At 42.6% G+C, this 25,731-nt stretch overlaps 1 protein-coding gene across 7 annotated transcripts in view; it reads right to left on the reverse strand.

Annotated features, from left to right (window-relative positions):
* The window catches only part of SAMD12 (sterile alpha motif domain containing 12), a 385,968-nt gene that overhangs the window by 45,846 nt on the left and 314,391 nt on the right, over nucleotides 1-25,731 (reverse strand). The window contains exon 5 of one of the 7 annotated variants that reach the window (XR_014144350.1): nucleotides 20,636-20,805. The exons of 4 other annotated variants lie outside the window; for them this stretch is intronic. Coding sequence is in view for 2 of the 3 variants with exons in the window: in XM_081816427.1 (XP_081672553.1) it covers nucleotides 12,353-12,483 (131 nt within the window). In the remaining variant the exon portion in view is untranslated. Of the gene's footprint in view, nucleotides 1-7,909; nucleotides 8,001-12,337; nucleotides 12,484-20,635; nucleotides 20,806-25,731 lie in introns of those variants that run through there. 2 more of the 7 variants (XM_081816429.1, XM_081816427.1) reach the window with 2 other exon arrangements.

The raw sequence follows: 25,731 nt of genomic DNA on the forward strand, positions 1-25,731 counted from the left end.
CTCTGCAACTTAAAAACTTTGTGACCTTGGGGAAATTATTTAATTTCTACACGCAGCTGTTTCCTCATATTTAAGAAGATGATGATTAATGATTGTACCTACCTGACCGATTTGTTGGGAGGAATGAATGAGCTAGGTATAACGTGCTTATCATCAGACATATGATAAACCTTCTATGTGTTAGCTGCTATGATTATTATTATGACTACTACAACTTATTAATTAATTATTTTAATACTGCAGCTATTCTAAGAATCAATCAAGTCCACGGCAGGGGACTAGTGGGGACTGACCCTTCCTGGGATGTGGTTGTGATAGCTCTATCTTATCAAACAAATGATATGATGGATACCTTAGACTTGCATGTTCCTCTCCAGCTCTGCGGCCTAGAAGCCCCATCTCTAATCTGTGGGTATGCCAAGATGAGCCCCCAGAGGCTACATCACAAGGCCACTCAGAGCCTCTCTCCACAAGAAGAACTGGAGGGTGGGAAGAAAGAGGCAGGGGCTGGAAACTGATCAGCTCTCCCAAACTTGTGGGGCCTTGATTGGGACTTCGGATGTCATTGCTCAATAAACTATTTTTGTTATCATTAGAATCATGCAAATATAATAATTAAAAGTCAATATTAAAAAAAACAGAAAAATACTGGTAACTGTGTCTTCCTTTTGTTTTTTCTTCTGATTCTTTCTTTTCCTCATTCCCTCCTCACCCTCTCTTCCAATATACTGGAGCTTCAAAGAAGAGAAGTAGCCATGGCCTTTCCCAAACTCTGACAGGGCTCGGTATTACCTTCTCTATTAAAGTTCTCCTTGACCAGGATCTGAGCTGCCTGCATCTGTGATTGGTTCAAACCCCATCTGTGGAAACACCAGCTTGAGCTTGTGCTTTCCCACCTGTAAGATGGGGGTAATAATTCTACCTCGCTCACAGAACCACTAAGAGGGTTACATGAGATCATACTTTAGACATTTGGGCAGTGCTTGGCACATAGTAAAGGATCATATATGCTAGCCAATATTATTTGTCTCAAGCTTTGGCATTCCAGTTTCAGAAAGTTAATAATCTAGCCAGCTAGGATTTTCCTTTTTTTTCATTTTGTTATAAAATATATATAAGATAAAATTTACCATCTTACCTATTTTTAAATGTGTAGGCCAGGGGCATTAAGCACATACACATTTAGTGGGGCCATCAATTCCTCCTAGTGTGTGGGTAAGTCCCATGAGATTCTGAATCAGACCTTGTGACTTGCCCAAAGTTACACTGAGTCCTGGAACCTGTATGTTCCCCCCCCCCAACTCCATCAGAATTCCCCAGAGTTTGGAAGGATCTCTTCTTCCTCTCATGCAGACTCAAGTTTTGGAATGAGTAGTGAAGTCGGGAATAAAATTACAGCATTCATTTAGTCAACACATTTATTCCATAAATACTTATTGGGCATCTACCTGTCATGGAAAGGATGCATGCAAGAAATCTGGCAAAGAGAATCTCAGTTATTCCTTACAACAGCCATATTGGTATTTGGTTGGTTTTATCTTTTTATTTTATAAATGAGTCCATGGAGGGCCAGAGAAGGTTGGTAACTTACCCAAGGCCACAAAGTAAATAGTGGAGATTGGATCCAATACCAGGGGAATAGAACTCCAACATATGATGGTGAATCTGGTGACAGGACTTATTGAGGTCTCCTAGGGATTTGTTTTGCTTTTGTTTTTGTTTTGCCTTGAGCCATAACAACGTAATACCAATATGGCAGAGTACCTTTTTTGTCACAATGGGAAAGACACACAGATTCCTCTGTGAATGAAGGGTACCTGAAGCAAAAAGGAATTAAGTCCCATGTTCACAGATGGAGAACATTATTGAATTATCTTATGTCTTGGGGATGGGGGTCCTGATGGTGGTGATGATGATGTTGGTGATGATGAAAATGCTAATAACTATCAACCATGAAGTGTCTCCTACATACCAGGTTTGTGTTAGGTCCATTCATAGATGCTGGGAATATACTAGTAAGACAGATACCAAGATACTAGAAGATACCTATTATCATGGAGTTTATAATGTAATAAGCAATAGGATATATTATCTTGATCCTCAAAACAACCATATGAGATTAGAATGATAACAGTCATAGCAAAACTACCCTTAAACTTCTATTTAGAGCATCTCCTATGTTCCAGATAGTCTTCTTGGTGCTTTACACACAAAGTATGTCATTCTGAAGATTATAGAACTGCAATGAGCATCAGTTTCCTCATAACAAAAATGGGCACAAATGGGTCTGTCTTACACCAAAGACTTTCTACCATATTCTCCTCTCTTATGCTAAGCTCTGGCTTCATTTTCTATCCAGACCATTTGTTATTTCTATCCTGGGTTTAAATCCCAATATCTTGGACCAGAAAGCAAAAGGGGTTGGATGCTTACTTTCTAGCAGCTACCAGGTCTCTGACGATGAGAACACCTTTTTTTCCCCCTCCTGTCCCTTATAAGGGAGAGCCAGGAATCCCAGCCAGACCACTGACCATGAACTGCCTCATGAGGGCTGTGTGTAGGAGCTTGGTTTCCTTGTCTTCTTCACTCTAAAGTGTCCTGGATGAGCCCCTTCATAGGGGCTGGGCTTTTTTCCTAGGCATGATCTTGGTCATTCTTCTGCAGGAGTCAGGGATATCTCCACTTCCCTGAATACCCTATGCAAGGTGGTGATAAACTCATATAATATTATTGCTATTTCAGCTTCCATAGTACTTTCTCATAGGTTGTCTCAGTTGATGCTCATAAAAACCCTGAGGATATCTTTATTTTATGGAGGAGACTCAGGTAGCTCTCCAGAGAGGCCCACATGTGGAGAAGCTGGTTGACACATTTACTGAAACTTCATGAGCAATTCTGAGCCAGAAATGCCCAACCAAGCCACTCTTAAATTTGTAACCCTCATAGGTGATAATAACATTTGTTGTTTTAACAGCTAAATTTGAGGGGCAGATTGTTATGCAGAAACAGATAATGAGTACAAATTTTGAGAGCACAGAAATGCATCTTCAGAGTCAGACAGTTCTGGATTTGCATTCCAGTTTTGCCAGTTATTAGCTTTGTAACCTTGGGCCACTCATTCCATCTCCCTAAGTCTCAATTTGCTCATCTGCAAAAGGGGGAAAGTAATAGTACTTATGCCCAAGTTTCTTCCCTCCAGAGTAAATAAAATGATGCTTGTTCAACACAGTGCTTGGCACACAACAAGCAGTCAGTATTTGGAAGTTATAATTATTAATATTGCTATTACAGTCTTTTGAGCTCATTTTGGCAAATATTTGAAATATTCATTCTTCTTAAAGTACCAACTACAAGCTTTGCTTAGTTGGATTATACAGAAGGAATCTTTTTATGAGGAAGATATGCTCAGTCAGAAAACACAGGTTTTGCCTGCTATTGCCCATGGTGCTGAAGGACATGCCAAGATTAAAAAGCTCTAACCAACCAGCAGCCAACTGAGCTTTCTTCTCCTTGTCCACAAAATGCTGATGAACAGCATTTTGTAATGTAATTAAGATCACCCCGAAGAATGAGTCCTCCATCACCTCCTCATTCAATCACCTTTTCCTTCACCAGCCAGAGCCCAGAGCTGGGCTTCCTCTTCCCCTACAAACAATCATCTGACCTCCAGCTCATCAGTCCCATACCTGGGACAGTATTCATTGATTTTAGGGGCCAGAGTCCAACATTTTTCTCGAATCTGTCTTTTTATGGTCCACACTAGGGTCAAAATGAATTACATACTCATTTTCTGGGGCGACATTTTTTGATGTGACAGTGATTAGAAACTCTTCCTCCTTCCCATCTGCATATCCATGTTTATGCTCTTCTTGGCCCTATGACTCATTCCATCATTAAGTTGAGGGAAGGTGTGGAAGACCGTTTCCCTTGAAAACCGTGATTTATCTGTGGTCACCATCCTCAGAACAGGACTCAGTAAGGCAACTTATCTCCCACAACAGTGTTCAAAGAGATGAGTGACCCCTACCCACACTGACACTTCTGTATTTTTTGAGAAGGCCATTTAGCTCATTTCTTAGACCAAAACGATAGGTCAATCCAGATTTATTAAAACATATGTTTTGATGTGACTATCTCATCAGGCAGTGAATGACTTTATCATGGAGAAGTTTAAGATGACTGTACCTTGTTGGAAATAATCCTAACTAATAAGCTGCATAGGGACGTTGCTCAGGGATAAGAGGTTTGACTGTTGATCTTGGCTTGCTCACCAATTAGCTATGCAAACTTGGGCAGGTAACTATGTGTCTCTGAGTGAACTCAGTTTCCTCATTCATGAAATGGGGAGAATAATACCTGTTTCACCTAGTTTTCAGGGTTTTTAGAAAGATCAAATGGGATGATATTAATAAAAGTACTCTGAAAATAATAATTTAAATACCTTCAATTTATATAAACATTCCAGTGTAACAAAAAACTCTACAATAAATTAACCAGGTTTAACTAGCAACCTCCCACCCAATGCAAAACAATGACATTTGAAATATATGCACAATATGTATAAATCAAGCTGTATGGACAAAAAAAAAAGATTTTATGTTTGGCAAAAAACACTATAGAAAGAAAGCTAACACAAACATGACAGAATGTCAAAATATAAGCAATGTCAAAAACCTTAAAGTAGGTATTATCTTTTTTTAAAAGATTTATTTATTTGAGGGCGCCTGGGTGGCTCAGTTGGTTGGGCGACTGCCTTCGGCTCAGGTCATGATCCTGGAGTCCCTGGATCGAGTCCCGCATCGGGCTCCCTGCTCAGCAGGGAGTCTGCTTCTCCCTCTGACCCTCCTCCCTCTCATGCTCTCTGTCTCTCATTCTCTCTGTCTCAAATAAATAAATAAAATCTTTAAAAAAAAAAGATTTATTTATTTGAGAGAGAGAGGGAGAGAGTGTGTGTGCACAAGAGTCGGGGAAGGGGCAGAGGATAAGGGAAAGAATCTCAAGCGGACTCCCCACTGAGTGTAGAGCCCCACACAGGGTTTGATCTCAAGACCCTGAGATCATGACCTGAGCTGAAATAGGTGACTGACTGAGCCACCCAGGTGCCCCAAAGTCGGTATTATCTTAAATCTGCAAGAAAGTGAGGCAAATAAACAGAACAAGAAGCAGGAAACCTCCCATCCTAAATAATCTAAGGCTTCAAACAGTCTAATCTTAGAATTGGGAAATCTAACTGGTTAAGAAGTACATAGGGCTATGCTCAAATTCCTTATCAGAAAATGTAAGTTAAAAGAGCCAGATACCACTTTACACCCACCAAATTGGCCAAAATTAGAAGTCTGGATAATGACAACCACTCCAGAGGGAATACACACTGGTTCACCCTTATGAGCTGTAATCTGACACCACTTGGTGAAATTAGACACGAAGGTACCTTATGACCCAGGAATCTCCATCCTTGGTGCAGAGCAGAAAAATTCTTCCCAGGTCTTTGTATGAGGCAACCCAAGCATATGTAGGGTTGTAGCTAAGTAAAGTGTGATGGAATGCTAGGCAGCATTTAGGACTATGGACTAGATATACATATAGCAACATGGAGAGATATCAAAAATAGTATTGAATGGAACAAAAAGAAACTAGGAGGTCTATAACAGAATATCATTTGCATGGATTATAAACATTCACAGAAAACAACAGTATATATTAATAATATGTCAAACACACTGGAGTTTTTGCTTAAGTAGGAGGAGGGTAGGATTGGAAATGAAATTTGGCAAAAGAAGGGAGAGGTAAACCCCACAAGAGTCCCTTGAAAGACCTGAAAAAACTGTATACCATGAACCAAGTAGTATAGTTAAATAATATAAAAATTATATACCCAGGTGAACATATACACCAGCAAGGTCAAAAGCATTTGCAACAAAATAACTGGCTATTTCTGTATACTTCTGGAATGGGATTCAACTATTATTTTCTTCTTTTGTGTATCTGCATATTCTACACTTTCCATAATGGACACACATTCCTTTTTTTTTAAGTTTCTATTTAAATTCCAGTTAGTTAACATACAGCATAATATTAGTTTCAGGTGTACAATACAGTGATTCAACACTTCCATACAACACCTGGTGCTCATCATGACAAGTGCATTCCTTTATCTCCCTTACCTATTTAACCCATCCCTCCACCCACCTCCCCTCTGGTAACCATCAGTTTATTCTCTACAGTCAAGAGTCTGTTTCTTGGTTTGTCTCCCTCTCTCTCTCTTTTTCCCTATGCACACTTTTGTTTTGTTTCTTAAATTCCACATATAAGTGAAACCATTTGGTATATCTTTCTCTGACTGACTTATTTCACTTAGCATAATACTCTCTAGTTCCATCCACATCATTGCAATGGTAAGATTTTATTTTTTTTATGACTGAGTAATATTTCATTGTGTGTGTGTATACATATATATATATGTATATATATATCTCACATCTTCTTTATCCATTCATCAGTCTATGGACATTTATGCTGTTTCCATAATTTGGCCATTGTAGATAATGTTGCTGTAAACTTTGGGGTGCATGTATCTCTTTGAATTAGTATTTTTGTATCCTTTGGGTAAATACCTACCTAGTAGTGCAATTGCTGGATTGTAGGGTAGTTCTATTTTTTAACTTTTGAGGATGGACATACATTCCTTTTGTACAAAGGCAAGCGACTTTACTTAAGAATCCTGAAAACAGGTGGGGTGCCTGGCTGGCTCAGTTGGTGGAGCATGTGACTCTTGATCTTGGGCTTGTGTATTTGAGTCCCATGCTGGATGTAGAGATTACTTAAAATCTTAAAATGTTCTCATTTCTTGTTGTCCTCATGAAAATGGACAGGGTGCAAAACTTTAAAGAGTTGAGCCTTGGCAATTATATTTACCAAAAGAAAGAATTCTGCAGGAAGAGAGAGAAAATGGCACACTTGGTAATGATTTTTTTTATTGGCTCCCCCAAGAAACCCAAGTATTAAAAAATGTTGTCTTAGTCTAAGAGCTGCCAAGTCTTTTTTCCCTGTTAGAAGTCCATTAGCAGGGAACACATAAAGTATCTGCCCTTCTCCTATTCGGGTGTCAAATAAAGCCATTGGCTTCTGTTTTGTAGTCACTGGAATTTTAGAACATTTGCAGTCCTTTCCATGGGGTGGTTCCTTCTGTATATTTTTCAGGAAAAAAAATCCACTCACATTTATATATGAGATGAATATGTTATTAATAACAACTATTAAGAGCTGACATTAGAATTCTTCTGAGGAAGGGAATGATCCTTATTTGATAAAATTTTTTGATGAGCTCTACAGGGTATGAGATTAGTAGTCAAAACCACAAAAGTTGATGATAAAACACCCTGAATGAGATTTTGTTTTGTTCCCAAAAGGAAAGTGGAGCAAACACTGGGAAGAGATTATCTAGACAGAAAGCAAAAGGAGGTAAGACGGTCTGTAGGAATAACCAGGTAACATCCCTGTGTGGGGTTCTAGAAACAGGATCTCTAATGATAAATCTGATGTTGTCTGAGGTCGATAAAGGACTTCTCTTCCCTGCCACAATTTTAAGTAAAGTTTATTTTTGGACCTAGGAGATGATGCTGAGTTTTATATCAGGGAGACAGCATGTGTGGGAGCCAGAGCCCAGAGATGGGGGAACCCTGAGGACACTTAAAGCTCCACAGACTCCCGCGTGGTCCTGACTTTCACGCCATCCTATTTCTTCAGAGTGATCACAGCTGGCAAGCTGTTTTCTGTTTTGCCAGGACAACAAAACTAGGGCATGCCAAAGTAGGCAGATTCCAGCCTTTGGGGGGGAACTGGACAAGTTCTCAAAGATTGAGAAGGAGCCTCCAGTTCCCATGCTTAGACACTGGGAGGACAGACTAACCTTCAGTAATGATGAGCTTCTTCAACAGCCTGGATCACATGAACATTGGAAAGAACTGTGGACCTGAAATTAGGCGTACCAATACTGCACTCTGGGTGGCAGAGAGAGAGGAGGAAAGTGACATCAATTGACTGCATACTGTCCCAGCCACATTACACAGCTCAGCTGATTTAACCCTTATTACAATCCTGGGAGGTGAGTATTATTATCCCCATTTTACACAGGAGGGGGCTGAGCTCAGGGAGATTAAATCACTTGCCCAACATTTCGCAGAGTTAAGTGATGGTACCAGCATTTGACCCAAGCCTGTTTGCAAAGTCTAGTCTCTTTGTACTCTGCTATACTCTACCTTTTGAAGAAACAATCAAAAGGTACATAGCAGCTACCTTCAGGGAATATTAAATAAAAAAGGACTGGCTGACAAACCATTCTCTTTTGATATTTCCATCATTTGGGGTGATATGTTTGTGCATTTATCACAGAATCTTCAACTTGTAAGGGAAACTTTAGAGAGCCTCTAAACAGAAGGCTCTTTTTGGAATTGGGGTGTGGGTGGATGTGGTCTAAGGTGAATCTGACTGAGAAAAAATAACCAGGATAAGGGAAGTGGGGACTCATTTTAAGCAGAGTTCATAGAGTGGAAGGGTGAGAAGTCGCTGTAGGAAGTAGTCAGCACAGAGGTAGAGTCTGGCAGGACTAAAGTGAGGAACATGGATAAAAAGGGGGCATGGATACAGATGTGTTTTTCACTTCCAGGAAGGCTCAATTTCCCTCAGCTAAGCAAATATGGATTGATGACCTACTCTGCATGTAGCAAGCACTGTGCTACATACTGGGAACCCAAAGATGACTGTGGCAGGGAATCCAAGACCATTAGGAGCCTAGTCTAATTGGAAAGTATGCTGAATATTGTTGATGGCCTCCGAAGAATCCTTTACCTCTTACCCCTTCCTACAAGGACCTGAACTTCTCAGCACAGAGTCCTGGCCAGTGAGCAGACTCCCCTCTCTTTTGTACTCATGACTGGTTTAAGGATGGGCACCAGTCTTTTCATGGACGCAATCTGTGAAATCTCAGAGCTTTCATTGGCTGGTGAGAAGAGAAATTCTTTCTCCTCATCTGGATATCAGTGAGAAAACTTGGCAATCTCTTTGATACCATAAGAAACTAATCTGAGGTAAAGCCAGGAAGACAGGGCCAAAAGAAATACATAAAAATGAAGCCCAGTGACTCTACGAATCTCTGGATTAAACTATACCTGATACCTCTTTTCATTTATGTGGACCAATATATTCTAGTTTGAGTTGGATTTTCTGTATCATGCAGCAAAAACACCATCATTTAAGGAAATATAAAAATAGATCATTCCAATATCATAAGGTGAATGCTACAATAAAAATATAAACAGTGACATGGGATTTTAGAGGAGAGGCACTGACCCCAATTATGGGATAGAGGCAAGCATTTCTTTTCTTTTTTTTAAAAAGACTTATTTACTTTATAGAGAGAAAGAGGGAGAGAGAGAGGGATAGGGAGGGAGGGAGAGTGAGAGAGTGCTAGCGGGGGAAGGGGCTGAGGGAGAGAAGCAGACTCCCCACTAAGCAAGGAGCCCTACATGGGGCTCGATCTCACAACCCTGAGATCACGACCCAAGCCGAAATCAAGACTTGGATGCTCAACCAACTGAGCCACCCAGGTATCCCGAGGGAAGCATTTCTAAGGAAATGATGATTTAACTGAGCTTTGAAGGGCGCACTAGAGTTAGGTGGGAAAGGAGGTTCAGGCAGAGGGAGCCTCAGGAGTAAAGATAGAAAGGCATGAACTATATGATCTTTGCAGGGAACTTCAAAGTTTAGTATTACTAGATAATAAAGTGCAATGCTTGGCTGCTTAGCAATGTGGATGGAGAGCAGTTTGGGTTTCACTCAGTGGGTGAAAAGGAGATAAGGTTTTAGGCAGGAGAGTGATGTATCTATATTTATATATAGCTGTAAGGCAGAGGATAAAATTAGAGGAGGCAGGGAGCTCAGTTAGGGGGGATGAAATAATTCACACTCACTCATGAGGCCAAATGGTACTAGGCACTCACTACAATGAATGACAAGGCAAACAGACACAGTCCCTGCCCTTGACAAGCTTACTGTTGGCTGAGATTATTATAGAAGTTAAGGTAAGAGACAGTAAGTGGCAGACTGGGGCAGTGTCTCTGCAGATAGATGAGTAAGAACATTTCAGCAGTGGAAGACATGAAATTTACATACGGGTAGGAACTATGCTTTCCTTACCCTACTCATTTGGAGCCTGACTCCAAACGATCAACAGTTGTCCTACACTGAAAGCTACTATTCCACTTCTGCTGGTAATACAGGGATCACATGGTGTGATGTCCACAGTGAATATTTCAGTCTTTATTATTCTACATGGAATCCCGTTCTTACTCTTGGCTACTCTTGTATGAATATTGGCTCCAGCTATGGAAAGACAAAAGGACCATTAGCCTAGGTTCAGACTGATGGCCAAGAGCAATGGGTTGGTGGCTGTATGAGGAATGGTGTTGAGAAGAATGTTAAGATTGCTTAGATTGATTTTTTTTTAAATTGTGTTTATTTGAGAGAGAGAGAGCATGAGAGAGCATGAGAGAGGGGAGGGGCAGAGTGAGAGGGAGAAGCAGACTCCCCACTGAGCAGGGAGCCCAACTCGGGGCTCGATCCCGAAAGCCTGGGATCATGACCTGAGCTGAAGGCAGAAGCTTACCCGACTGAACCATACAGGTGCCAGTTAGATTGCTCAGATTGATTTTTGATGTCTGCCATGGGCACAGGCAGGATCTGACGGCAATCAGACTGTATAATGGCCAACCTGGTCTTAGCCCACTGTCTATTTTGACCACTAGCTGATAAAACCATTAGTGAGTAGGTGACTTTGCTTTTTTAAACATCAGAAGATGTTTAAACATAAGTACAAAAAATGGAAGCCAATTATGATCAGTATTAACAAAAAGCCCCAGAACTCTTTCTTATTAAAACACTCTTTTAAGTTCTTAACATACGCTTCTCCTTAAAATACTCAACTCACTAAAACAAATCCATTGTAAGATACATGCAGTTATGAGCACCTCTTTATTCATGAGAATCTGTTCATGCTCAAGGACCATCCGTTGAATGGAACTGCTCTTATTGTCAAAATACTACTTGAACTGACAGTTATTTCATATTATTAAAAAGGAATATACATATATATCCATACACACATATTCTTCTTCACCAGCAGTTTTCTATTCTCATAAATCGTTTTAGAAATCCTATACAACAGTAACTCCTAGAAGATTTTGTATTTTAGAAAGCAAGAAAGATCGGGGTGCCTGGGTGGCTCAGTCGTTAGGTGTCTGCCTTCGGCTCAGGTCATGATCCCAGGGTCCTGGGATCAAGTCCCACATCGGGCTCCCTGCTCCGCGGGAGGCCTGCTTCTCCCTCTCCCACTCCCCCTGCTTGTGTTCCCTCTCTCACTGTGTCTCTCTCTGTCAAATAAATAAATAAAATCTTTAATAAAAAAAAAAAAGAAAGCAAGAAAGATCATTCTAATGGCAGCTAACTTCTCATGAATAAAAGACATGCAGTAATTCCAGGATTTCTGTGTGTTGTCTAGACGCTAGCAGGCTCCCTTCGCTCTTGCTTGACGCAGCAGCTACAGTCCCTGAGAGTGATCACAGGTGAAATGTAAACTTTAAATAGGATTATTTTTCAACCACACTATGAACTTCTGATGGAGTCATGGGTGGAAGGCGTTTGAGACCCAGTGTGCTGTTGGCCTCATCACTAATTGGGTGACCCAGCCTCTAAGCAAACAGGCCATTCTACGCTCCAGGTGTTGGGGCAGGAGGCCTGATGGGAGGCTGCAGGATAAGCTAAGCAAATCTCCCTTGTGTCTTAATTTAAGTGGCGTGTCTAGCCTTTAGGGCAGGAGGGACAGCCAGTTAGGCTGATTAGGAATCTCCTCGATCACACAGGAGAGTGGTCTGCATCAGTAGGCAGGGCATGCTGGGATGACAGTGCGCCTTCTGAGCATCCAACCCCTGGCCCATGCAGGAGGCCAGGGAAGGTGGGAATAGCATGGAGCTGGTGTGCCTTGTTAGGTTCCTGGCTCATTAAATACCTGCTAATCACCTTAAGCCTGCTGTTTAAACTCTGAGTCTCACTTTCCTAATACTGAGATTGGAAAAAATAAGAGGGTTACATAAGGATGAAGTAGCCTATTTTATATCAAGGATCTGCAACAGCATGCGGTATCCAGTGGGTACACGATAAATGGGAACAACCTCAACTTGCTCAGTTTGCCAAGTGCCCCCCAAATGCCCCAGGGCTTGAAGTGTGGAATGCTGGGCAGGTAAAACATTGAGATCAAGTCAGTCAATTGGGGCGCCTGGGGGGCTCAGTCGTTAAGTGTTTACCTTCGGCTCAGGTCATGATCCCAGGGTCCTGGATCGAGCCCCGCATCAGGCTCCCTGCTCAGCGGGAAGCCTGCTTCTCCCTCTCCCACTCCCTCTGCTTGTGTTCCCTCTTTTGCTGTGTCTCTCTCTGTCAAATAAATAAATAAAATCTTAAAAAACCCCCCCAAAACAACAAAAAAACCCCAAAAAACAAAAGTCAGTCAATCAACTGTCTTTCCTGTGAAGCTGGGCTGTTCTAGAGTCAAAGACAGGGTCTGTCCTCCACAGCCCTGTGCTATTTACCTATGAAGAGTCACTGTGTGTGCTAAGTACTGGGTTAAGTACTTCACCCTCAATCCTCCTGACCCTATTATTAGTATTTCCACTTAAAATGCATAAAACTTAAGACATACAGAGGTTAAGTAACTGGCCCGAGGTTGCAGGGCTTAATGCAGAGGTAACACCATCTCACATTCTGACTGCTATCACAGAGATGAGCATAGCGCCTGATTCAGAGAGACAGGCTGGAGCGGTCAGCTGGTGGTCGGTGAGTGAAAGCCTTCATGGGAAAGTGATCTAGGACTATACTTTTTTTTTTGTTTTAAAGATTTTATTCATTTGCTTCACAGAGAGACACAGCGAGAGAGGGAACACAAGCAGGGGGAGTTGGAGAGGGAGAAGCAGGCTTCCCGCGGAGCAGGGAGTCCGATGTGGGGCTCGATCCCAGGACCCTGGGATCATGACCTGAGCCGAAGGCAGACACTTAATGACTGAGCCACCCAGGTGCCCCTACGACTATTCTTTAAAACCTTTGAGTTTGGGACGTCTGGGTGGCTCAGTCGGTTAAGCGTCTGCCTTCGGCTCAGGTCATGATCGAGTCCCGCATCGGGCTCCCTGCTCAGCAAGGAGTCTGCTTCTCCCTCCCCCTCTGCCCCTCCTCCCTGCTTGTGTTCTCTCTCTCTCAAATAAATAAATAAAATCTTGAAAAAAACAAAAAAACCCAAAAACCTTTGAGTTTGGCCTTAAAATTATACCTTAAGGATGGCGGGCCATCCCATAGAATACAGAGGGGCACTAGGTGGCTCAGATGACAACAGGGCGCCCACTGCTGCAATCAGGTTATCAACGCCAGCCCTGCTTTGGTTATAAATAAGGTAATTATCTGGTTTTGCCATATCTGGGATATGGCAGGGGTAATCTTGCACCTGAAGGTGTCTCCTCTGTCTAGCGCTCACTAGATCTTTCTAACCCCCACCTTCTCTGCGAGCACTGAAAACCTTGGCTTTTTTGGTTACTCCTGCTTCAGAAGTTCTATCCCCACCTACTACTTTCGTGGAATGGAAATTTAATCTTCAAACCTGTTCTGCACTGCTGGCCCCAGAATTAAAAGCAAGCACCTTCAATGGGGAAATTAAATTTATTTGATACAGCTGTACATGTATAAAATTGGATCCAGCGTCCATTTGGTTTGCAGGCTCACACAAAATGCTTTCAGCTATATTCTGTACCTAATACCTAATTCGAAGCTCAAAAGGGGCTGACCTCAAAGACCTTGTCTTGTACTGATCCTGAGCAAGGTGATCATTAGCCATGAGCAGGCGTCATTTTCCGCTGGAGTGTCTCCCCATGAGCACAGTGTAATCGACAGCTGAGTCTTCCTTGGGGAGCTAAATATTCAGTTGACTGAATTTTCATTAAAAAAAAGAGAGAGAGAGACAGAGAGATACCCAGGGGGAGAGATACTTCAATTATAAATATCTATATTTCATTTTACATTCTCCTTTCTGAAGCTTCTGAGTTGGGCTCTGCCTGGGTGCTGCAGAGGGTGGAACCTGAGGTTTGAATTTTTGCATGTATCTTAGCCTTAAAGAAGAGGCTAAATGAAGTAAGATTTGCCCTCAAATTCTTTCCATGTGCTGCAGTTCAGCTCCTATGAAAACCGTAGTCGTGTTTCCTTCCCTACCTCGTTCATTTAGGGCACTTCCGCACCTAGTAAGAGGTAGAGATTGGGGAAGATGAACAGAGAATGGGGCTGGGTCAGAGCGCTGGCTGCCAGATGGCTTTTGCGGATCCTTGGAGGACCAGTGTGGAGGCGGGGTACTCATGTAGAGAGGTGCTCTGGGGTCTGGCCTGACCCTCTCCTGTCGCACATTAAAGCCTTCCTCTATGGTCCACAAAGGCTGGTGACTTGTCCAAGGTCACTTCCTTTGGGCCCGGGTGGTGCTCCTCTATCTAGATTAGGGTCATGCCCCCTCCCTGTCCAGCCCCAGCACCCCTTCTGCTGCCCTGCTTACTTTTAGGACTCCTTCTCTTTTCTCCCCTCTGACTTTTCTCATTTCTCTTTCTCCTTCCCTCTCCTTTCTCTTACCTGTGCTATTTTCCTTTACTTTTTCTACTCCCTTTTTTCTGTCTTCCTCTTGCACAATCTCTCCTTCCCCACGCCATCCTGCCCTCTCTTCCCTTCATCTAGCAAATACAGACTGCCTATTAAGGGCCAGCGACTGTACCAGGCACTGGGAACACACGGGCAGCCCAAGCTGTCCCCTCCCCACACCGAGCTGGAGGTTGTGCCAAGCCTTCAGAGATAAGACAAGCCCCACTTTGGTCCTCTGTGGGACCCCGGCCACTCTGCCAGTCCCTGCAGCAGGCCTGGGCCTGTGGGCATTGCTATGGAACGTGGCCATGGGGTATGCAAACGGTGGTAGCACAGAGAAAGGAAGAGGGGCTCCATGTAATGAGAAGCTGAGCTGAGTAAAGGCACCTCATGGGCAGCTCTGACTGGGGAGAGCTGGAAGCTCCCATCAAGGAGGTGGGAGAGCCCCCTTGGCCAATGTAGCTGCTTTGGTGAGAGATGGGACACTGGCAGGATATTACTTTGTGAGCCAACCATAGATAACACACATCCAAACATAGCCAATCTTTTGTGTGTGCTTGGGAATGGTTGGTATCTCAGTGAGAAACCTTGTGGAAGGGCAGTGAGCTATTAGCGCTCCCTCTTCATGGGTGTGCAATCTCTTGTAAGTCATATATGATGGTTAATTTCACAAGTCGACTTGACTGGGCCACAGGACGCCCGGATGTTTGGTTCAGCATTCTTTCTGGGTATGTCAGTGAGGGTGTTCCTGGGTGAGATTAACATTTGAATCAGTAGGCTGAGTAAAGGAAACTGCCCTCCCCAGTGTGGGTGGGCCTAGTCCAATCCATTGAAAACCTAAGTAGAATAAAAGGCTGAGGAGGAAAGATTCTGTCTTCCTGACTTTGAGTTGGGACATCAGTCTTCTCCTGCCTTCAGACTCCCGACTTGGACTAGAACTTACACCATTGGATCTCCTGGGCTTCCAGCCTGCCCACCACAGATTTTGGACTTCTCAGCTTTCATAATTGTGTGAGTTGGGTTCTCACCGTAAATCAACCCCTCCCTACTCTCTCTGCTCCTATAGGTTCTAATTCTCTGGATAACCCAGACTAACACATCATGTTTCTAAGTTCTGAGTTACAGAACTTGGTTTTCTCGTGCCAAAATGTGAATAATCACAAGACATATTTTGTACCATTTTAGTGCAAATGGTTCAATAAATTATCTATAGTAAAACATTATAAAGTTCTATGGTATGTATTCTTTTTTTTTTTTTTAAAGATTTTATTTATTTATCTGACAGATAGACAGCGAGAGAGGAAACACAAGCAGGAGGAGTGGGAGAGGGAGAAGCAGGCTTCCCGCTGAGCAGGGAGCCCAATGCAGGGCTCAATTCTAGGACCCTGGGATCATGACCTGAGCCGAAGGCAGACGCTTAACGACTGAGCCACCCAGGCGCCCCTATGGTATGTATTCTTATTTTTAAAATAAAATGCCCTACATTCTTCTTGTACTTATAAGGATATCCTATATAGTCTTTGTATCTCATGGCCTAGCAAGTTGTCTTGCAAACGGTAGGTCCCCAGTTTGTCTTGGGACTCATGGCTGGTGACAGCAGGAATTTGGGAATGTTTATGTTTCTGATGATGTTGCTGCTGAGATGTGTGCACAGAGTGGTGATGCATTCTCCATGCCTCACATAATCTCTGATGTTTCGCATGTGTTCAGTTAGTTGAATTAACAAATGAATTAACCAACGAACCTATTCCCCAACCAAAGCCAGGCTCCAGAAAAGGAAGATAATCAGACCAATGAATAGGACACTAAGAGGCAACAGAGAGGTGTATTATGTGAAATCAAAACCCACTATTCTTGATTCTAAAATATTTATTGAGTACCTGCTATGCACCAAGAAGAAAATACCCAGAATGGAAAATACAACACTTGCGCCTACAGTTTATAACTATCCGTTCTATTAAAAATTTCTTACATTTCAATCTTGTTGAAAGGTTCTATTGTATCCAAGAAAATTGTCTCACTTTCTAGAAATAGGTGAAGTTGAAATGACAATGACAACCACCACCATAACAATAATAAAGCTTAAACCACAGTCTCTTGCAAGTAAAATAGATTCCATCTATGTGAAAATTGGCCACATCTGTTGTGGGCAAAAGATAAAAGATGTAGAGGAGGATGGTGGGAACAGGGGCCAGAAACCACTCATTTCAGAATATAACTTAAGTTTTGAAAAATCATTCAAGTCAATTCCCTATATATCAAATATTAGGTTGCAGCAAACACTTCCACCCTGGGGTCTTTCAGGCTGGGGTTGACAGGAAGGTGAAGAACAGTTGCAAAAATGGCGGTGATGTAACAATCTCCCCAATAGGTTTTATCAGTGCTGCAGCCTCCTTGTTGGAAACAAGAAAGTTCCAGAGAGTATGATTCATGCCACATGGAAAGAGACAGTGAGCTATGTTGGAAGGGATTTAAGTAATACCTCCTATGTCATCATCTGTCTTGCTACACCAGGCTCTTAGGAGACAATTAATAACACGTATCTAAATTGTTTCTATTCCTTCCGGCCTGGAGGCCTTGCTCCTTCCTCCTACACAACACCCACCCCCCCACCACCCGCCTCATTTCTTCCCATGACAAATGAGTCACGAGAGTCCCTCTGCTTCCTCCACGATCACACCACATGATGAGCCTTTCAAACATACCAGTGCCCAGTGCATGTAGGTATCATTCCTCCAACTTCCCACCACAAAGCTCGGGACTTGTCTTTACTTAGTCTCCTTGACCTATGTTTTTCTATCTTTCTAGGGCCCTTCTCTGAGATTTGCCCTTTGTTCCTCTTCCAGACTGATTTCAGAGGCTGTGACTGACAATTCTGGTGTTAGTTTCCCCTTGCTCATCCCGTCCCCCAAAATGATGCCTCCCAGTGAGGGTCTTATAATCAGGTATTTCTATTCCTTCCCTTTGGTTTCTCATATTTCCCCTGCAGTGACTTTCCCGAACGTTCTCTCAATCCTAATTATTACAATGGGCCCAGTTTTATTGAGTTGATGCTTCTGTAATCTTGATACCTGCTCAAACTTTAATAAGAATCACCTTCAAATTGATCACTTAAGCTGCATCATTGTGATGAAACCCATACTGATGGAGGAACAAACTATAGGAGGGAAGATCAAATACACCTGAATCTAAAATGAGCCAAGTGTGTGCCTTCTTTATTACTTGCCTCTAAGAAATATACTTTGTGCTCCCTTCCCATTATAGGAAAAAATTTTAGACTAGGACAAACAAACACATAAATAAATAAAATGAAGTGACCCTAAATCCTATTTTCTGGAGATAGCTATCGTTAATGTTGTAATATCTATTCTTTCAGAATTTTTCTGGGTGTAGTAGATACAGGATACATCAATAAATAGGTAATTATATACATATACATGTACACATGTATTTACTTACTATATACAGAATTTATTCTTTATAACTAGTGCAAACATATGTGGTTAGCCTACAAGTTACAAATGGGCTATGTGTTGACAATTTCTTTTTACATTTACTATGAGAAGACTTTTCTTTTTTTTTTTTTTCCTCATTGAAACAGGACTCTTCCTGGTGGTCAGTTTCCTAGACCAGAACTCAAAAACTAATTTAACCTATGCAGGATAAGAAGAACTTCATCTAGTAGAAAATGGAAAAACAGAATCAGAAAATTTTAGTTTTTCTGATTTTAGTTCTACCATTCCCAAATAAAGCCCAACTACACGTCAAGTTTCAGTCCAAAGCGTGGGAGACCAATGGGGACGAAGCCCTCAGCTATCCATCTTCAAAATAAAGATAATAATTCACATCTCAAAGGCTTATAGAAATTCTCTTAAATCACAGATGGGAAAATGGCGAGCACCTAGCAAGGACTCAATACATGATTACGAACTGGGCAGCAGGATCTCTTTAACATCTCTGCATCTCTTTTGAGCCACAGACTCATTGTTCAAGGAGTTTTTTTAGGATACTTTGGATTCCAGCACATTGCAAGACTTCAACCTAGAATTTATCAACTGCACCGGTCCCACCCCTGCCTAAGCATCTCCTCTCACCCCTCATTTCCTGATAGTCTACTAATCCTGAGCCCTGCCTCAGCTGAACTCATCTCACACCATCCCCGTTTGCTCCCATTCTAGACACAATGGCCTCAAGAAACCGCCACAGATTCCGTGTAATCACCTCCTTAGAAAAGGCACTCAGAACCACCAACTGCTGCTCTTTGTTGTGAATGTAGACAAAACAAAGCTAAGTTCCCACCATGTTCCAAAGTCACTCCGTGTGATTCCCCGCTCTGTAGTCTCTGGGGAGGCTAAATGCCATAGAAGCAATATCTTTCACCCACAGCAGCCCATGATTTAATCATGCCCCCTCTGCCAGAAAGATGGTCAAAAGTCACCATAATGAAAAGAACCATTAACCCAGCCCAGTTAACCAGTGACCTATATGAAATGTCAAGACTGCAGAACCCAAGGCACATAGAGAGATGTTTTCTGACCATTGTTGCCTTTTTGAAAATACAAATGGATGGTTACTCTGTTCTAAGAATTTATATTTTGAGGACTGGCTATTTGCCTGACTTTGGCCAGGTCAGATTGTCTTCTTGATGGCTTCAGCAGAACTCCTTACAGAAGTGATGGATAAAATCTGCAAGTCACAGCATCCCTGGGGTCATTCATTCAGGAGATGGGATAAATGGACTCTGAGACAAGCTCTGAGGGTGATCACCAGCATGATCTCAGGTTTCATATTCCCCAGTGGAAACTGGGCAGTCTTGGCTTCCTTTCTCAAGGGTCTGGCTGGTCCAGAATCACCATCTGGAAACCTGTCACCCATGGGGACTGTTAAGACCAGTCATGACCTTGAGAAAATGCAGCAAGTCGAAAGCCATTCCTCCGCCAGGGTTTAGAGTCCTATTGGACACCGATCCCTTTCTTGTGATGTACAGAGCCATTTTTAAATGGAATGCTGTCCCCTGACCTTGCACAGATTCAGGTAAAAGTTCCCCCACAGGTTGCTTTATTCTGGAGTGAAGGATCATTCCTTGCTACAGGAGACAGAAATAGCCTAACAACTTGGACAAGTGAGGTGTTAGAGATACCTGAGATCCTACCCACTGGTGTCAGGCAGACACCGAGAGTCTGAACCTCTCCTCCTGCCCAGTGAAATAAACCAGCACTCGCAATGGAGGAAATAAAGGGAGGTGGATTTGTGCTGCGAGCCTCAATCCGCAGGGCCATCCCCAATCAGCGCACTTTCAAGAGAACTGCAGCAGAAGAGGAAACAGGCTGACGTTTAGTCATTTTATTTTCCCATCTCTGGGCCTATTACAGCTCCCTCTTTATCTGTGACATGAAAGATTATCCTGTGCTTTCGTGACAAACCACTTGCTTCATCTGGAGTTTTGAAGTCCTTATCTTTGGCTTGCCTCACCTCACAGGAGTACCCCCCCCCACAACTGACAAGTGGAAAGTGAGGTTCTGTTCCTGTTCTTTACTCACGTGGTTCCTCCCACAAACAGGGCCTACTATGTGCCCGGCACCACCCCACTAGACCAGGTGCTAACACACTAGACTTATTTTGTGTCAGATATCACAGATGTCTTATTGGCTTACGTTATACCAGGCTCTGTGCAGCCCCATAGGTAATACGAATGATGGATGGCCCCTCCCATAATTTCTAGATGGAAGCAGGAGTGAGGAAGGTGGTGGGAAAAATCAAAGACTCGTTGTTCTCCGCAGCGTTGGTTTGCAATTGGCAGGAAGGCTTTAACTGTTATCAGACACCCACCCCCTCTTATTTCCATCCTAAATCGAGGCTATGGGAAAGCTGATGTTCGTAATATCCTCCAGTCATATTCTAATAAGCAAGATGACACCACGCTTACCTGGCAGATGTCCCTGACAGTAGAGGAGCTGGGAAGTGAGAACAGGAAGGCCTCTGCAAGGCTCCCACGGACCAAGTCCATCTGCCAGGCTCCTGCACACCCAAACTCAGGGACTGTTGATTCTCATTTTAGATGCGTTCTAGGAAAGCTGGCTAACTGCTTTTTAAATCCTGAGCAGATTAGAAATAGCAAATTAGTATACTTTGATGCTTACGGGAAAATGACAACTGTCAGCCTCACGGGGAGAGAGGGAGGGAAAAGAAAATGCATGAAATGGAGGCACAAGGAACAATAACATAGCAGACCGGGGTGCAGGCAAGTAACGCTAATAAGATGTCTTAAAGATGTTATGATGGTTGTAGCCAGTATTCCCTCATGTGGCAACTCAGGAGCCCATGTTTAATGGGCTGGGATATGACCAACGTATTTTAGAAAGATTTCCATCTAGAATGGTTAAGATTGAAAAAGAATGTTCAATGCAGTGGTTTGCAACCAGGGAACGATTTTGCCCTCCAGGGGACATCTGGCAGCCTGGAGACATTTTTGGTTGTCATAACCGGTTGTGGGGGTGGAGGGCAGAGGTGGATGCTGATGGCCAATGGGCAGAAGCCAGGGCTGCTGCAAAATACCCTGCGGTGCATAGGACACCCCCCACACCCCCAACCCCAGAAGTATTCTGGCCCCAAATGCCCATAGCCTGAGAATGAGAAACGCTTGTTAATGGAACAACATGGCATTATTTGAAAAATTCACTTATGTGGCTCGTCTCAGAAGCTACCGACACAGGAGGAAGAAGCATCACTGCATCTTGTCTGTCAGGTTCTTTATACCTGTCAAGGCACCTTTGATCTATTTGATCTCCACAATAATCTTACGAGATAGCTGAGGCAGTGAGCACAATTTTCACTTCACAGACCGGATTGCTGAGATGCAAAAGGCTAAATGATGTTTCTAGTGAAGAACAGAGGTTCTAACTCCTCATCCTGTTCCACAAAACCACCGTTCTTTACATCCACTTATTTCCAGAACAAAAAGGGAAGAATCAACAGAGTACTCACTGCTAATCAATATCAAATTTAATTTTAATAAATTAAAATGCAGTCTTGGGACTTAGGTTCACTTGTTCCTTCATTTTCCAAAGAGCTCTGGAGCACGGGATATGTGCCAAGCGCTCTCCTAGGCACTGCATGCAAGACACCTCCTCTCTCAAAGCCTGCAAGTCAGACGTATTTTCCCTGCTTGCTGGACATGTTGCAGGGATTCTGGATAATATTCTCCACCAGTCCAAACAAAGCCTTGCAGAATCCCAAATCCTTTCCCTGTGTCCCATATACCTCATGCTGGAGTCACACTTGATTTCTAAACAGGCTTTGCACATTTGGGTGATTCATATACTTGCCTCTTCCTCTGCCCCTTGTGCTAGCCCTCCTTCTTCCTCTGTCATCCGGCAAACTTGTACTACGTTTTTTGAGATCCAGACTAAATGTTCCCTAGGACTGGAGCTGGTAGCTTTGTCATCCGGGCTCTCTTATTATTCTGCAAGTAGCAGTACCATGTTAATTACTATGGGTATTAACTTTATCTGCTTGTGCTTCAGTCTTCTACGTTCCACTGAGTCTCTTGAGGGAGGTCATGTTGTGCTGATTTTTCCCTTTGCCCTTTCCAGATCCTTCTCCACTCTGCTCTGTGCCCTGGGAGGCTGACCTCTGTGAAATGCACCAGTGTGCCCCCTTTCCCTCTGGCTACCAGGGGGGATCTGCCACTAGGCAGCACGGGCAGGAGAGGACTAATGGTGGAGTTTATCTTCTTCAGCTGCCTCCGGGGGCAGGCCGTCCAGGATTGCCTAGAGCTCACTGCGTGGGGACTATGCATGTCCCAGAGGTGGCCGACTCCTACCGGCCTCTCTCCAGGCTCCAGGCTTTACTCCTTCCCCTTGTTCATTGAGGCCAAGGGGTGGTCATGGCTCCTCACTGTCATGATGCCCGGGTATAGCGCCATCCTTTGTGACTTTATCTAAACCCAGTCCATACATTTTCAATGAGCTCATTTTCAAAACTCTCCTAAAAATATAGAACTTAACCAAGCCACTTCTCTCCTTTTACAACAGTTTTCCTCATTTTAACATCCGAGTATTTAACAATATACCTGGCCCACAGAAGATGTTCAATAAATGTTTGCTAAAAATGCAAATGTACGAATACAGATGTTACCAAAAAAATTTTTTACTGTCAGTCTTAGATTTTTTCATTTGTCAAAAGAGCTCCTCTCATCAAAGGTTTCTATTTCCTCAGAAGTAGTGAATTACATTTTTGAACTTGACTAGACACAGTACCACTTATTAGCATTGCTGTTCTTTGTCATTTTCAACTTTCAGAAAACAGAAATATGGTGACGTCTGTGCTTTCCCTAGAGCATCCGACAATTATCCTTCTGAATTCTTCATTACGAACCTCAAACACAAAACAAAATCAAAGCATGAAACTCCTGTCCTAACCAAGCCCTGGTCAGAAGACTTCCACCTCTGAGGATACACATAATGACAGTTGGGTAGACAAGAAAGGAAAAAAATAAATCCAACGAGCCTCTCACATTTCAGCAAAAGTTTTTACCCAAAGCGAATATGACACATTAAATGAGCATCAGCCTCAAAGACCTTCTTTTGGAGCGCTGTGTTGGTAGCTGTGTTTTCTAAGTTAGCGAATGCCTGCTGTTAATGTGAAAATTGGTTTCAACTTAATTTGGCAACCGAGAAAACACATTATTTTTTTTGTAGCTATTACGGTCCATAGTTAGCACTTTACCATGCTGTCAGTGACTTGTAGAATTAATAGTAATTATAGCTACTGACCATTTCTGAAGTTTTTGCAATAGATGACGGGTCCTCTACTGGAAACTTTTTAAAGGTGATCTTCACAACAATACTGCAAGGTAGGTATCATCCTGCTGCCCTACACGGGACCTGGTTAAGCCAGGGGAAGGCTACTTGCAGAGGTGGGGTTTCCATCCAATTATGCTGACTCAGAAGCCAAAAATTGGAAGCTGCCCTTTCCTGATCAAGAGCTGCTCACCCCGAGTATCAAACAGAGAAAGGTAGACCCACGGGGACCCTTGGATTTTCAGTCCATTATATACCAGTCCTTTTGGTGTGGAAGTGTTTGACTTTCAATCTGTCCAGGGAGACCAAATCACTTAGTTCTGAGAGTGGGTTGGGATGATGCTAAGGATGAAGGTAAAGAGACAAGTACTTTAAAAAGAATGAGGGAGAAAAAAAGAATTTTTAAAAAGCAGTTTCATAAATTTTCAAAGGTAAAGTGATTTCCACCTGGTGACAAAACACCATTTTTATTTCTGCTAAAAAGAGAGAGAGAGAGAGAGAGAGATAGAAAGCTCAAGGCTCATGCTCACTTGACTGTCTCTTTAAATGTTACCCACACCTAATATATTACAAAGAAACTACAATGTAGAACAGATGGAACAGCATAAAGCAGATGCAGATCTGAAGTCTAAATAGAGATGAACAATTCTTCAGTTAACAACAAGAAAATGAGGTGGCAGCACAGATAACATGGAAAAGGAGCAGTTTACACTGGAGAGAAGCTACAGGGAAAAGCACACATTATCACAACTGAACAGTGCAAAAAGATTATTTCATGGCATTTGAAATGGCATCCCCTTATGTCTTTCTGGGGGACAACACAGGCTCCCATGGAACACTCAGGAGGAAAGCTAAAGGAAATCTGAACAATTTAAGGCCGTGGGCAGGTAATAATGGTTGGAAACGGACAACGCAGGGTTTCAGTGGACCTCTAGCAGAGAGCTCAGCTATTACAAGCATTTTCCATAGTGGGGGGGGGGCACCCAAATAATCTTAACCATAGGTTAGATAAAGAAGAGATGCTCTTTCTCCCAAGGTTTAGATTTAACTAGTTGTATTTTTATAATTCTCACACTTTCACTTTATGGACCTTTCCAAACATACACAAAAGTAGCAAGAATAGTACTTTGAAATCACATTACAATCACCACCCCGTTTCTACAAACTTCAGCGTCTGCCACTCTTGTTTCATTTCTTTACTCCCTCTCTACTTATTTTTCTTGGTAATTTTAAACCAGTCTGGATAAAATGCTTTGTCTTAGTTTCCCTGTTTGTAAAATGTACCTACTTCCTCTAGTTGATGTTGGGGAGAAAGGTTGTAAGATGTTAAGCAGAAAATCCTGCCAAAGGGAGTATTCAACAAATGTTCATTTTAATTCTTATGTGTGGACACATAAAGACAATGGCAGAGGGTATGGAAAGATGAGACTTTCATTGTCAAGTGTGGGGACAGAACAAAACAGGACAGGAATATTAGGTGCTCTTATGTTCTGGCATTTTTAAGTGTTGGCTCTTGGGAAGTGTGAAACTGTTCGGACACAAGTTTAAGTGAAGTAACAGAATTCTGTTCCAAGGTGCAGAGAACTGTACCTCAGAAAAAAATCTATTAGTGTGTCAGTCCCCCACAAGTTAAGGGCTGGCTTTTTATTTGTAGTGTTGTCCTAAATGCCCCCAAAAGATGGGGGGGGGAAATGGCTGCTAGCTTTGAGGAAGTTGACTTCCATGTTGAAGCCGGAGCTGAAGCACTTCAAGACAGAGACCCCAGCAAAGATAAAGAGGAGAACCTGTAAAAATAAATAAATAAATAAAAATAAATAAAATAAATAAAATAAAAAAAAAAGAGGAGAACCTGTGAAAATACACCCAGAATCTTCTGTGTAAATGCTGAACCTGTGAAAATACACCCAGAATCTTCTGTGTAAATGCTTAGGCGATGCTGAGTAATGGGTCCTGCTCAGAGGCAGTGATGGCAAGTGGCGAGCAGTTGGCCCAGCCTGTGAGGCGGTGGGGATGGAGAGGGGGCACTCTCAAGGTGCTGACAGTCAATGCATAAACACTCCTCAAGAGGCTTGCATAAAATGGAAACACACCAACCACTCCTCCCCTAAACCTCAAGAAGATGGTTTTAATCATGTAATTTGAGACTTCCTTTACTTTGTGAGAGCTAAAGCCAGATTCCGTTGCAATTGAAATAGTGCTACATTCTGTTGTTTCCAACATA

This window comes from Leptonychotes weddellii, chromosome 4 (genome assembly GCF_054177405.1).
Source record: "Leptonychotes weddellii isolate Sample4059 chromosome 4, ASM5417740v2, whole genome shotgun sequence".
Taxonomy (NCBI): domain Eukaryota; kingdom Metazoa; phylum Chordata; class Mammalia; order Carnivora; family Phocidae; genus Leptonychotes; species Leptonychotes weddellii.